This window comes from Lacerta agilis, chromosome 4 (assembly GCF_009819535.1).
Source record: "Lacerta agilis isolate rLacAgi1 chromosome 4, rLacAgi1.pri, whole genome shotgun sequence".
Taxonomy (NCBI): domain Eukaryota; kingdom Metazoa; phylum Chordata; class Lepidosauria; order Squamata; family Lacertidae; genus Lacerta; species Lacerta agilis.
This window is the reverse complement of record NC_046315.1, coordinates 7,324,000-7,338,144: the sequence shown is the minus strand read 5'-3', so window position 1 is coordinate 7,338,144 and position 14,145 is coordinate 7,324,000. Positions and strand designations below refer to the sequence as shown.

General features: G+C 43.3%; 1 protein-coding gene across 6 annotated transcripts in view; it reads right to left on the bottom strand.

Annotated features, from left to right (window-relative positions):
• The window catches only part of FCHSD2 (FCH and double SH3 domains 2), a 132,280-nt gene that overhangs the window by 53,824 nt on the left and 64,311 nt on the right, over positions 1 to 14,145 (bottom strand). For all 6 annotated transcript variants that reach the window (XM_033145973.1, XM_033145971.1, XM_033145972.1 and 3 more), the window contains one exon: positions 13,947 to 14,075. In XM_033145973.1, coding sequence (XP_033001864.1) covers positions 13,947 to 14,075 — 129 coding nt within the window. The remainder of the gene's footprint in view (positions 1 to 13,946; positions 14,076 to 14,145) is intronic.

The window sequence follows — 14,145 nt, the reverse complement described above, 5'->3', positions numbered from 1 at the left end:
TACTCTTCTCCCCACCTCCCCCAAGCTAGAATTTTTGTTATTTTTTGGCAGAAAACTCAAGCAGTTCAGCCTAATGGTACATATTTGTTATGGAAAGTTTGAGCCTGGACAGCCAATTTCTGGGCAACTGAAAAGAGTGCCTTATAATGGAAAGAGTAGAGCACTTTGAACTGGCATGTTTGTGGCCCAAACTAAAACAAATACTTGCTTCACCTTTTAGAGATATTTTAACCTCAAGTGTCTTCCAACAATCAAGACTTTTAAAAAGTATGCATCTAGTCATGGACTGCACCATAGGTGGGATTCTTTTGGAGACCATACTATTTTCCCTCAAGCATTTTAAGGTATTATTTCAAAAGTTTAGCGTTTTAGGGAAACACAGCTGCAAGGGACTCCAGCAATCATTTAGTTCGTAAGACGGGATATCCCATACCTAAAGGACTCTAGCAAGCTCCTATCCAGCTTTATTATCTCAGAATAAGAGACCTTTGTGTGGGTGACATGCACACCACCAGAGGAATTGCTGCAATTACAGTGGCGCCCCGGGTCACGTACTTAATCCGTTCCGGGTTACAGTACGTAACCCGAAAAGGACGTAACCCAAACAATTCGTTCTGTGCATCCGCAGACCGAAGAAACGCGAAAAACCGCGAGAAACGCTCTACGCATGCGCAAAACGTGCATGCGTCGGGTTGCGCTTCCGGGTTAGCGGAGTTCATAACCCGAAAAGTACGCAACCCAGAGCGTACGTAACCTGAGGTACGACTGTATACATACCTCTGAATAGCGTCATAAAATGATCTCAAGACAAAGATTTATAATACAATAAAAAACACAAAAATTACAGGAGACCACTAGATAGCATGGAAAAATGTTTTCCTTAACCTGTCTGCATAAGCCTGGAGGCAAAGCTAACATTTGAGGGTTAACACAGAAGGCGCTTGGTGAATCTCTACTGGAAGAGCATTCCACATCACAAGACCGGGCCAACAACACAGAAGGCTCAGTTTCATGCTGATGTCAAATGAGCCTCACCCACTGGGGACAAACAGTGATGCTCCTACAGGTGACTTCAGTGATAGAGCTGTTCTGGGTTCTGGTGGTGCCTAAGGCAACCCAGACCTAAGTTGCTCAGAGCTTCGTAAGTGAATGCAAGGACACTGAACCTGGCTTGACAGCAGATTGACAGCCAGTGCAGATGTTTTAACAATTCAAAATCTAGGGACAGTGAAAAGCAATGGGTGTTCTTTTTTCTGAAATTTCCTCTGCTTGGTAAAATGTTAAGCCACAGAAGAGCACCCAAGATGGTCTTTTAAAACCGATTTATAGGTATAGATAAATAGCAATCCAATTTTCAGTCTCTTTTGTTCCATCCACCACCTCTCTCTCTCAATCTCTCTCTCTCATGCACTTCCTTCAGCCTTGAAGAGCTATCCTGTCTCTTGACCAAGCCATTTCCCTTCTCTCTAAATCCACTAGGAAGAATCTGTTTCACTCAGATGTTTTACACCGTGTCAAGTACTGATCAGAGTTTGCAATGTTAGCAAAGCTGTATTACTGGATAAAGCTCATACCAAGAACAAACTTAGTTGGTCTCTAAGGAGCTACTGGAAGGAATTTTTTAATTTAATTTAATTTTATTTTGACTATGGCAGACCAACACGGCTACCTACCTGTAACTTTCAAAACATGTTTGTAGCCCTATCTTTAATCCTGATAGCTGTTCTGTTTTTCACTGGAGAACAGTTCTGGAATACCATTCTGATTTGGAATCTTTTAACTTACAAACTAACATTAGGGGCAGATTAACTTACAAACTAACATTAGGAGGCAAATGGGGTGTTTGCTCCAGGCTTTTAGGCAAGCAAGCAGCCAAGCCTAGTAGCCAGATAGATCCTAGAGACCAAATACAATATTTTGCCTCTTAGGAGAAAAGAGATATACAAAAGATGGGTAGGGATGTGGTAGCAATAGTGGTGAGGACACATTATAAAAGTCTAGAAATGACCTGTTTGACAAATCACATGGGTCGTTTTTTGAAAGGCATGCCACAAGACTGATGCAATCACCCGGTTATCAGCAATCTGCTCTCACATCCAGGGCAGGGTGTTTCACACGGGCTTCCTTCAACATTCAGTAACGCAAAGAACGACAAAACTGCCTTTGTGAAATCAATGCCAAAACTGTTGCGAGAAATAATCATGAACTCCTACCAGCTGGGCTGAATTTTAAATAGAAAAGATAGACAGATAGATAGATGCAGGGCACTGCAGAAGTAGTTAATAAATTCTGAAATCTGCACATTGGGGAGAAATGAAAGAATACGCTATGCCACCAAGCTGTGACTGAGTAAGGGAAAAGGGGCTGTTACAGCAGAGGCTAAAGAGAAGAAATGAAATGGAGAAGATTACGTGTGTGTGTGTGTGTGTGTTTTAAACATCCCTTTGGGAAAGAGGAAATATATCATCCATTGAAGATTTATAGTGAATCTATTTTATTTATTTTTAAATAGTTTGTTTTATGTACCACCAAATCCCAAGGGCTTGCGGAAAGGACTGCAGTATATATTACACAGTTTAAAAATAAGTAGGTGTCTAACCTGAGCTGACAGGCAAGTGAGTTCAGGGCACACCCCTCTGCCCCTCCTTCCCTCTAAATAAGGCAATTAAAATTAGAAAATTAATTACTGCATGTTAGTGAAATGCAAGCAAGGCATGTGGGGCTTTCCAGGTTATTATTATTATTTTACTATATGTCACATATACAGCTATCTCCCTGTTGGACAAAAATCCAATGAGAAATGAGCTGCTGGCTCTCCAGGAACAAGTTCATTCCCTTCAGGGCTAGCTGGCTAACCCAGAAAAGATGAGAAGCAGAGAGCTTGCTGGATGAGGCATTTAACAGGAGGGGAGTGAGGAACTGGGGCTTATCTCGCACACAGCCAGCACTAAAACCACACACAGACTAAGCCCACAACAAAAATAAAACTATTTGGTTAATGCTTTCTTTTAGACTGCACGAATGTCCCAAGGGAATGAAGTACTATGAACTTGCTCATCGTCTTTTGATTTAGAGACAGAGGAAGGTTTGAACAGTACAGAGTGGAAAGAGGAAGCATCTGACTGGGGAAACACCGCCAAAACTTGCAGAGTTCACAGTATGTAAAAATGCAAAGAATTCCTTGAGACAGCTTCCCTCTTATTCTTTAGCCACCAGAAGCCAACACGCCACCATTTTTCTTTTTGGATCTTATGAAGCTTTAACTCTACAGCGCTTTAACTTTGCAGAGGCTGGCCTGCAGCCTCCTCCCACCTTGGCACATCTCAAAGGAGCTAGTTCAACATTCTGCAGTCAGATCTTGTTCACTTTTCATCTAGCACCAAACAGAACCCAGCTCTCCAAAGTACTGCTCGTCTTACTAAAGGTTAAGGCATGGATCTGGAAGCACACAGGGATGGGACTGGCTGATGTCAGTTCTCATTTTCTTGAGTGCAGGGCATTGGAAAAGGCAAAAAGGTCTTTTGTGACACTGTATTTTAAGGGAGGGAGGGAGGCAGGGTTCTAGAACAAGGAGGAGGACACTGAACTTTCAGCACATGTTGGGCTGCGCCAAAGCGTACACATGAAGATGCCCTTCCTTTCTCCCCTGTTTTGCAAATGCATTCACACCTAAGCTCACCTCCCTTCTTACTCACCCTTAAGGCTGGCTCCCTAAACACATGAATTCAATTCCACCCTTGTGAAAGTAGTCTGAAGAAGCAAAACACCCAAAGCACACAAAAAGAAATTAATAATAATAATAATAATAATAATAATAATAATAATAATTTATTTATACGCTGCCCATCTGTCTGGGTTTCCCCAGCTACTCTGGGCGGCTCCCAATCAAATATTAAAAACACAACACAGCAGTAAACATGAAAAACTTCCCTAAACTTCCCTATAACTAGGAAACATTTAAACCTGCATTTTTCCATCACTCACTAAGGCCGCTCAAAGTCATTCCAGATTAAAAAGGCACATGTTCTCCAAAAGCCGCTCTAACAAGCCTCTGAGGGGAAAGAACCTGCCAGCTGGGGTACCAAGACAGCCTCTTCCTATACTTGTTGCAGCTTCTGGGCACATACAGTATATTCAAGTAGCCTTGAATTCCAGCAATTGGCAAATATTGTGTAGCAAGCACCCCAAAGGAACCTACCTGCCTGACCAAGCTGAGACTACCTCACAGTCTGTCTGTAAACTGTCTAGAATGCACAGAGAACCTGCAGTTTAAGGTTCCCACTCCCCCTGGGGAGCGAGCATTGCACATCACCCCTAAAATGCCACAAACAAAAGCAGAGAGACAAATCAATAGGGAACGGAAGGAAGACAGGGGATTTTGCAAGCTGCCAAACAGAAAGGGAGAGGAGTAAATCGGGCCACCTCTCTAAGATATCTCAAAAGGTCTGGGCAATCCTTCTCGTTTGTTTTTTTAAAAAATCAAAACAAGATTAATAGTACATACTGGGGGGGGGGGGGCGCTACAAGACTACGGTATGTAGAAAATCTGACTTGTGACACTACCTCAGGGGTCAGCAAACCTTTTCAGCAGGGGGCCGGTCCACTGTCCCTCAGACCTTGTGGGGGGCCGGACTATATTTTGAAAAAATAATAATGAACGAATTTCTATGCCCCACAAATAACCCAGAGGTGCATTTTAAACAAAAGCACACATTCTACTCATGTAAAAACACCAGGCAGGCCCCACAAATAACCCAGAGATGCATTTTAAATAAAAGCACACATTCTACTCATGTAAAAACACCAGGCAGGCCCCACAAATAACCCAGAGATGCATTTTAAATAAAAGGACACATTCTACTCATGTAAAAACACGCTGATTCCCGGACCATTCGTGGGCCGGATTTAGAAGGCGATTGGGCCGCATCCGGCCCCCGGGCCTTAGTTTGCCTACCCATGCACTACCTGTTAAGTTCACAATAATGGTTCCCCACCCCCCCCCTAGATGTGATGGTAATTTCGTCAATAAAAGTCTCTAAACAGCTCCATGTTATGCAGACCGCCGCAGTTTCTTTTTGTCACTTTCTTCAACACAAGCACTGGGTTGTAACCAGTTCTGCATGAGCCAAGCCCTGCTAAGACAACACCCCTGCTGCCTCCCACAAGTCACCCCAAATCTGCTCCAGAGGACCCCCCCCCAATCCTCTGGAGCAGATTGTAAAGGTGCAATGCAGGCTTGCGAGGGGGGAGGAGAGGAGCGCTAAGCCCTGCTGAAGTCGGTTCCACTGGCGCCACAACAACACTGGATACAACCCATTGTCTGAAATGTGTTTTATGAGACCAACAGTATAATTCACCAAAACAACTGTAAATCTGGGATTTCATGCACAGCTAAGTATAAAGACTCATATTTAGTACACATATAATTATGTATTTTTTCTAACTTTCAATAATTTTTTTTTTTACAAAAAAGACTCACGTGAGATACTATTTCTAGCGTGTTTCAAAACCTTGTGGAGGCAGTTCTTCTGTACAGGGCCTGCTTTAACATATTCTTGGGTGGGTGTGGGGAGAAATACTTAAGCAAACATTTTCCAGGAAAATATCATTAATAAGCCTATTTGCTTTGGACACCTGCCATATGCAAAGCCTTTTCTATGATATCTCTCAAGTCGATACACTGCAACACACATGCACAGTTTCTGCTGGGACTTCAGAAGTAGTGCTGGTATTTCATGCCTGTGCTAAACAAAATTTACTGTTTTTATTTTTTTTAAGGTTTAGATAGAAGGCAGTTCTCTCCCTACTGCAACCTGAATTGGGTTATCCAAGTAAAACAGAGCTAAAAATACTAGCTGAGCCCCATTCCACACCGATTATAACACTGCTTTCTTTACCAGTGAAAACTGCAGGAGTGCTAGGGCAGCTGTTATAGCAGCACTTGACTTTTATTGTTTATTAGGACCTTGCTCTTCTTTCAAGGAATCCAGGGCAATGCATACAGTCCTCACAACAACCCTGTGCAGTAGGTTAGGCTGAGATATATAGTGACTGGTCCAAGGTGGCACAGGGAGTTTTATGGATAAGCCAAGACCTGAAGCCTGGTCTCCCTGGCTGAAGTCCAACACTCTAGTCACATCGCACCACCACTTTTAATGTATTTATTAATCACAGCTATATGCAGCCCCGTAACCAGAGCTCTCTAGGCAGTTCTCTGACCACTATCGGAGCTGCTAAGTCCTCTGTGAGGAACAGTTGCGGAAACAAAAGAACTACCCTGGATTCATGAGAGACAAGCATCTGAAGGATATTGTGATTGTGTATTCTAGGGTCTCATTTGTAGCTCGCTGTAATGATTCATAGAATCCTAGAGTTGGAAGAGACCACACGGGCCATCCAGTCCAACCCCCTGCCATTGCAGGAAACACCATCAAAGCATTCTTGACAGATGGCTGTCAAGCCTCCGCTTAAAGACCTCCAAAGAAGGAGACTCCACCACACTCCTTGGCAGCAAATTCCACTGCCGAACAGCTCTTACTGTCAGGAAGTTCTTCCTAATGTTTAGGTGGAATCTTCTTTCTTGTAGTTTGAATCCACTGCCCCATGTCCGCTTCTCTGGAGCAGCAGAAAACAACCTTTCTCCCTCCTCTATATGACATCCTTTGATATATTTGAACATGGCTATCATATCACCCCTTAACCTTATCTTCTCCAGGCTAAACATACCCAGCTCCCTAAGCCGTTCCTCATAAGGCATCGTTTCCAGGCCTTTGACCATTTTGGTTGCCCTCCTCTGGACATCTTCCAGCTTGTCAGTATCCTTCTTGAACTGTGGTGCCCAGAACTGGACACAGTATTCCAGGTGAGGTCTGACCAGAACGGAATACAGTGGTACTATTACTTCCCTTGATCTAGATGCTATACTCCTATTGATGCAGCCCAGAATTGCATTGGCTTTTTTAGCTGCTGCATCACACTGTTGACTCAGTGAGATGAGAAAGGGGGCATTCCACACACACACACCAACACACAATAATGTCACAGGATCCATTTTCCTTCCAAGATGTGAGCAGCAGATTTTGCACACACAAAATCTTCACCTTCTCAGAATACGGAAGCACAAGAGACGAGGTCCATATATTCCGAACCAAGAAGTATTGTACATCAAATGGTGAGGTAATGCCCAGTTGACATCCAAGGGAGACTAATTCCGTAGGGGTTAGGAGGCTGAGCCCGATCAGAGGCAGCCGTCATTGTCTTGGCTGCAACACCCCCTCAGATTCTGTTTTAACCTTTAGCAGCAATCAAGGACACATTTCCAAGATTTCCAGTGCAACTGTAAAACTGAGATGTTCAGGACATTGCACAAGACAATCGATCCTGCAGCCTAGGCCTGATTGCAACCATGCAGATTCTTATACCACCCCACCCCAGGAATGAAGCCTGTACTGCATTTAACCTCCCCCAACAGTTTCGGAAAATAATAAAGAATGGAATAGCCAGCTTTCAAGGAAAATCACAACCCATCTGTACAATGGCAAGGTCACAGCAATGGCAGATGCATCAACAGAAGCATCTCCTCAGAAAACCTCGTCAGCAGCAATTAACGTGTACAATCTCTGAACTGGATCAGTTCCAGCAAAACGAGTCAGGCATCAAACAAGCACACTGTCAAACAGATCAGTGGGCAGCTGCCCCTCCGATAGGAAAGGACCACAGCACAAATTCCTGTACTTGGGGGGGGGGGGAATCTGACAAGAGATAGAACGTACAAAATCACAGTTGCGGCACAAGAGAAACACAGAGGTTAGAATCAAATAATTGTAATTAAATGCTGCAAAAATGCAAAACAATCTTGAAGTAGTGCCAGAGATTTTCATTTAGCAAAAACACCACTGACAGCAGTATGGGGCTGCACATGGAGGCATTAAGCAGCAGGGGCCGCGGAGGGCTAAACATTCTGCTTCTTCTCCCTTCTCCTCCCCCAATACTGGTCCTTCAATCAAAACTAGCAGCCCTCCCATGGATCCTTTTGTAACAAAGGAAAAACATGCTGTGCCACATCTGTTTTGTTCCCATGTTTCCAAAGTTTGGGACAGTACAAGGTGTTCTTGATTGCACACTGGAGATTGCACAAATCTGAAATGGCAGCAGTGTCCTGAAAGAGGGGAGAGTCCGGACCCCCTTGTCTTCAAGGTCTGAGTGGACGCAAGAGCAACCCTGGGAGCATATGGCAAAGAGTTTATCTCCCAAGAACTGAAGTGACCAGGTAAAGCAAGATACAAGGTTAAGTGTTCCTAGAGGTATCTCTTACGGATCACTAAGAATTTCTGTAGCAGCCCCCGCCTGCTACCACAGACACCACGTTGTTTTGATGTAACGTGGGCCTCAACATTTCCCTCCCCTTCTCTGATGGCTAGTTTTGTACATCTTCATCAAACAGCTTCCATGCCCGTTGATTCCTTCTTTGCCCTCCTGGTAATAATAATAATAATAATAATAATAATAATAATAATAATAATAATAATTTATTATTTATACCCCACCCATCTGGCTGGGTTTCCCCACCCACTCTGGGCGGCTTCCAACAGAATGTTAAAATACAATTTCGGAATACAAAATACAAATTTCAAAAATTTCAAAATACAATTGAAACTAAATTTCCAAAATGCAACTTTTCCCAATACAGTGGTACCTTGGTTTACGAACTTAATCCGTTCCAGAAGTCCGTTCTTTAACCAAAGTGTTCTAATAATAATATAATATAATATAATATAATATAATATAATATAATATAATATAATATAATATAATATAACATAACTCTGGGTGGCTTCCAACAGAATGTTAAAATACAATAATCTATTAAACATTAAAAGCTTCCCTAAACAGGACTGCTTTCAGATGTCTTCTAAAAGTCTGGTAGTTGTTTTTCTCTTTGACATCTGGTGGAAGGGTGTCCAACAGGGTGGGTGCCACTACCGAGAAGGCCCTCTGCCTGGTTCCCTGTAACTTGGTTTCTTGCAGCGAGGGACTCGCCAGAAGGCCCTCGGAGCTGGACCTCAGTGTCCAGGCTGGACGATGGGGGTGGAGACGCTCCTTTAGGTCTACTGGGATGAGGCCATTTAGGGCTTTCAAGGTCAGCACCAACACTTTGAATTGTGCTTGGAAACATACTGGGAGCCAATGTAGGTCTTTCAAGACCAGTGTTATGTGGTCTCGGCAGCCGCTCCCACAGTCACCAGTCTAGCTGCCGCATTCTGGATTAGTTGCATTTTGGAAATTTAGCTGAATTTCTGCATTCAAGGTGTAAGGGTGGGACATTTCTGCATAAAGTACAAGCAACATTACTGTCAAGGTTCAGGACCACACCACCTCAAAGACCACCTCTCCCCATAGGACCTGACCTACACCTGGCAATCATCACCTGAGGCCTTTCTTCATGTGCCTCCTACATGAGAAGTCTGGAGGGCGGCAACACAAGAACAGGCCATTTCTGCTGTGGCTCCTTGTTTGTGGAATGCTTTCCCCAAGAAAGATCACCCGGCACCTTCATTATAGATCTTTAGGCACTAGACGAAAACATTCCTCTTCTCTCAGGCCTATGGCTAATTAAACAATCTATGGCCCCTTAAACAGTGTGTGGGGGGGATTATTAAATTGTTCGTTGTTGTGTATTTTTGTGTTTTTATACTGTAAACTGCCCTGTGACCCTTGAAGGAAAGGTAGCACAGAAATTTAATAAATAAACAAACGTCTACTCCCAAAGAAATTCTCTGAAGACACAAATATTGCCACTGATCGTATGACGCTAGACAAATTACTCATGGGAAATCAGATATGGGTTCACTTCCGGCGGCGACGCCATCGCCGGGTGGTCGAAGGCTGCTTCGGGTCTGAAGCGCCTTGTCCATCCCGGGGGTTAGGAGCCGCGCTACCGCAGCGCGCGGCTCCGGTTGGGGTGCGGGAAGAGCGTCCCGCACCCTGGGCTCCCCGGCTGCGCCCGCGGAGGCTCCGAACCCTTCCCCTGCCCCCCTGTAAAGGGGGAGTGGGGGTGAAGGGACAACGGAGCCGGGCTTACGGGGATATGCCCCAACCGGGATGCAAATGCGGCGGCAAAGCCCGCGGTGAGCGTCTAAGTTCTACCTGTGAAGAATGGAGCTAAAGGAACCCGGTGGTCGTGAGTAAACAATCTTGGCAGAAATCGTGTTTTTGGAACGATCCGGGGGGAAGGAGAAAGGCAGCCTGCCTCCCTCCCTTCGAGCCTAAGAATTTAACCAATTTGAGGGATTGCTGCCACAGAACTGGTTATAAAGTATCTAAAATCGATACATGAGACTGGCAAACTTTTTTCTTGGGAAGCTAACTAGCGGAAAATATCTCTATTTAAAGTTGCGGTGTTTGCGCTCCAGCTTAGGAAAATGGCGACGAACAAAGAGACAGGAGAAGAAATATGATACCCACTTCCTCCTCCTCTGCCAGTATGCTGGGTTTCGTCCTTGAACTGGTATTGAACTCTGGACTAACAGATGAACAAAGGCTCACTGCCTTGAAGGTGGAACTACTTTACAGAAAAGTCAAAGTCTTGTGTGGGGGTCTGAAATGGAACCAACTGCCCACAGAGGAGGCTTACAAAACTTTTGACACTTTGGAAGAAAATCTTGTCAAAGAGCTGAGAGGATGGATGGAAAGATGGGAAGAAATGAATGAGCTACTTCGGAGAAGAAACTCGCTTGTTGGGGGTGGCAGCCCCAAGGCGATGTTAAGATTTGTTATATCCAGTCCCCGAGGTGTGAGCTCGGGGGCCAGGGACAGAGAATTAAGGTATTTACAAGAAGAAAAGGAATGCTACAAAGAACCGGAGAAGCTGAGAGAGGGAGAGTTGGATACCTCGGAGCTCGTGGCAAGGAGAGCTTTGGACTGTGCCTGGATCTGTGGACGTTGGGAGAGGGAAGTTGCATGGAAGTTCAGTGCTGATGCCATCAGGAGAAGAAGAATGGACAGAGGGGGTGTGGGGTGAAGTATTAAGTAAAATCTAAAGCAATCTGTTATGGTATTTTGAAATCGGAGGGTGAACACTGTCAACAATAGTTTGGTTTATTATTTGTTTGAACATGAAAAGAGATATTTCAAGTTTTTATGTTATTAGCAGCAGCTCAAAGGATAGAAGAGATAGATTTGATGAGGATGATTTGTGAGGATTTATGAGGATGTAGTATAAATAAAGTCAATTTAAGTGGTTTAAGTTTATAGATTAAGACGATTAAAATTAAGATGAAGATTAAGATGAATGTTTTACTTTATATATATAATTAAGTTTAATTTTTTAAATGAAGAGGTTAAAAAGTAGATTATGGATATAAACTCGAAGGTGAAAAGGCAGGGGAAGTCAACTGTCAAGATTGGAAAAAGAAATTTTTTTTTTGAGATGTCTAATTAAGAAGAAAAATCATGGCAATTTTTGTATTAGATGTGTAATTGTATTTGTTTTGTATGTGTATAAATGTAGGTGTGGTTAAGGTTGTATGTTGTTATAAGTAAAAATGTCAATAAATTCTTATAAAAAAAAAAAAAGGAAATCAGATATGCTCAAGTATTTGGTGCTGAGGTTATAAAATTATTTGTATGAAACTTAAGAAGACAAGCACAGGCTAGAATAAAAACAACAACACGTCAGCTTAGTTATGATTTAAGGATATTGCAAATCAAAGTGCCTTGAAAGCTCATCCTGGGCTTCAAATTACTAATCCAACCAGATCATTGGATTTTCTTCCTTCTTTTTTGGTCCAGCGCATTTGTATTCCAAATATGTATGACAGAACTAAAATTACATCATGCTCTGCTGTGCCAAAGTGGTGTGTGTGAGAGAGAGAGAGAGAGAGAGAACACGTAAATAATTTAAGAAATAAAGAGGCATGGATGGTCTCCAGGAAAAGTGACATTAAATTGATTTTTGGATCATCTTCCCAGACTGCATTAATAATTAAAATGGCATTTGGAAAAGCACACTGCACAGTTGTCTGTCTGGGGATTTAAGAGTGCCCATCTCAGTTCTCATATTTCACCCCCAAGACAAAGTCCAAGCAACAGCTCCTGCACAGGCACCACCAAAATGCGCACGGGGGCTCACAATAAGGTCTGTGCGCAGAAGGGTAGTCATTAGTGACGCCGTTGAGATTTGAGCTTCTGGGGTTGTGGGGAAGGCAGGCAGCAGGCTTTGTCCTAAACTCAGTATAATGCCATGTTCACAAATGCAGGAGCTCAATAGTGATGAGGGGGCAAAAGTCTACGAAATCTTCTAAGACTATACTGGCCCAGCTGGTAAAAATAATAGAACTGTAGAGTTGGAAGTGACCCCAAGAGTCATCTAGCCCACCACCTCCTGGCAATGCAGGAAGCTTTCAGCCCAATGTGGGGCTCGAACCCATGGCCCTGAGATGAAGAGTCTCATGCTCTACCAACTGTGCTATCCCAGTTTATGTGCTGCTGGGGAAAAACTGCAGAAAGAAGGATTGTGGATGCAGGGAAGGCCATCTGTGCCACTTTAAATCGACCTCTCCCTGGCTCTGTTCAAATGTAGTCTGGACCTAAGTGACCAAGTTCAGCTATTCCTTGAACCTTTCCAGTGTCAGGTTTTGCAGTCCGATGATCCATCTAGCCTCCAGCTCCAGAAGGCGGCTATCGTTCTCTACTAGTGGTAGAGAAACAAAAGCAGAATACATTCATTTAGCCCTGCACGCCTTGGCTCTGCGGATTTTTCTTGCAATGTTGTTGCTCCTCTATCGCCAGATGAACTGCTATTTAGTTAACAGCTGACTGGTCAGGGACAAACTTTGTTCTCCAAACTAAACCCCTACCAGCCAAATACATTACGAAGATCCTGCAAAACTTTTCTCATTCTGAACTATCATTGTTCCATAAATAAGCCATACATTGCTTCAAAGCCCGGTATTACTATTGCACAGGTGTTTTTTTTTGGTTGTTTTTTTTGCCAGGGGTGGGGATGGAAATAGATGCTGCAGACTATGGAGAATCTCCAGACTGTTTACAAAAGATCAATTCAAACCTACCACCAGACAGCTGATGACTGGGGACAGGGTAGAAAAAACTCAGTCATTTAACACCATTTTGTGGACATACATTATAAATCAGACTGAGATTCTGAAAAATGCTGTTCATGTGTGCTCAAGGGGTTTGCGCATGTCCAGTGGAGTGCTCTCTTGGTGGAGCATTCATGCCATTCAGACCACAGTGCCTTTGGGACACCACTCAAAATTCAAAGCATGGTAAAGGGGCAACCACAAGCCCAGAGGCTCTCTGAGCAAGCAGAACTAATTCCCTAGTTCTTTAGATCCAGGCTGCAGAATACTCAATGTGCCCCAATTCAACATTCAGCGATGCATCACGTTCCACACCGGCTCAATTCAGACGTTAACACCAAACACATGTGCACTAACCATAGGTTTAGGACCCAAATCACGGTTTGAGCTTTCAAATGCACACTATCCAAAAGTGACTTGGAGGGGTTTATCTGCTTTCACCGACTATCTTCTCAGGACCAACAATGGCCTGTAAAACCCAACTATGATTTCCAGTGCTGGCTTACAGCTGGTCATAAGCCAAACTATCAAGTCAAACATCATACTCTGACTTCAGTAACACATACAGGCACGGTCTGATATATGAACTCACCCATTGTCTCTACTCATAATCTAGGGGGTTTGTAACATGACAGTGTTTAGCCATAGTTACAGCTTTATTTGGCTGGTATTACACAGTAACGAAGCATAAAAATATTTTTGAATCTTCCAAAATCTTAAGACACAGCATGAACTTAAGCGCAAAGCAATAACACTCTTATATTATCCAACACTGTATCATATAACAGAATCTATAACACAGAGGGGGAAATATAAATTATTTGACTAAATTTTATCTGCCATTACCTTCATAATATTTACTAAGTCTGTCTGGTAGTAGCGATCTTGGTGTGCATTCGCGGCTGCTAAAGTGAGAAGGTAGTCATTCCTTGCATGAGTAGCTTTGGAATTACACTCAGACCGTCGTGCTTTTAACTATATCAATAAAACAAAATTAGTTGGTAAACAAATGATGAGCAATAATTAAGACATGAAAGCTTAACAT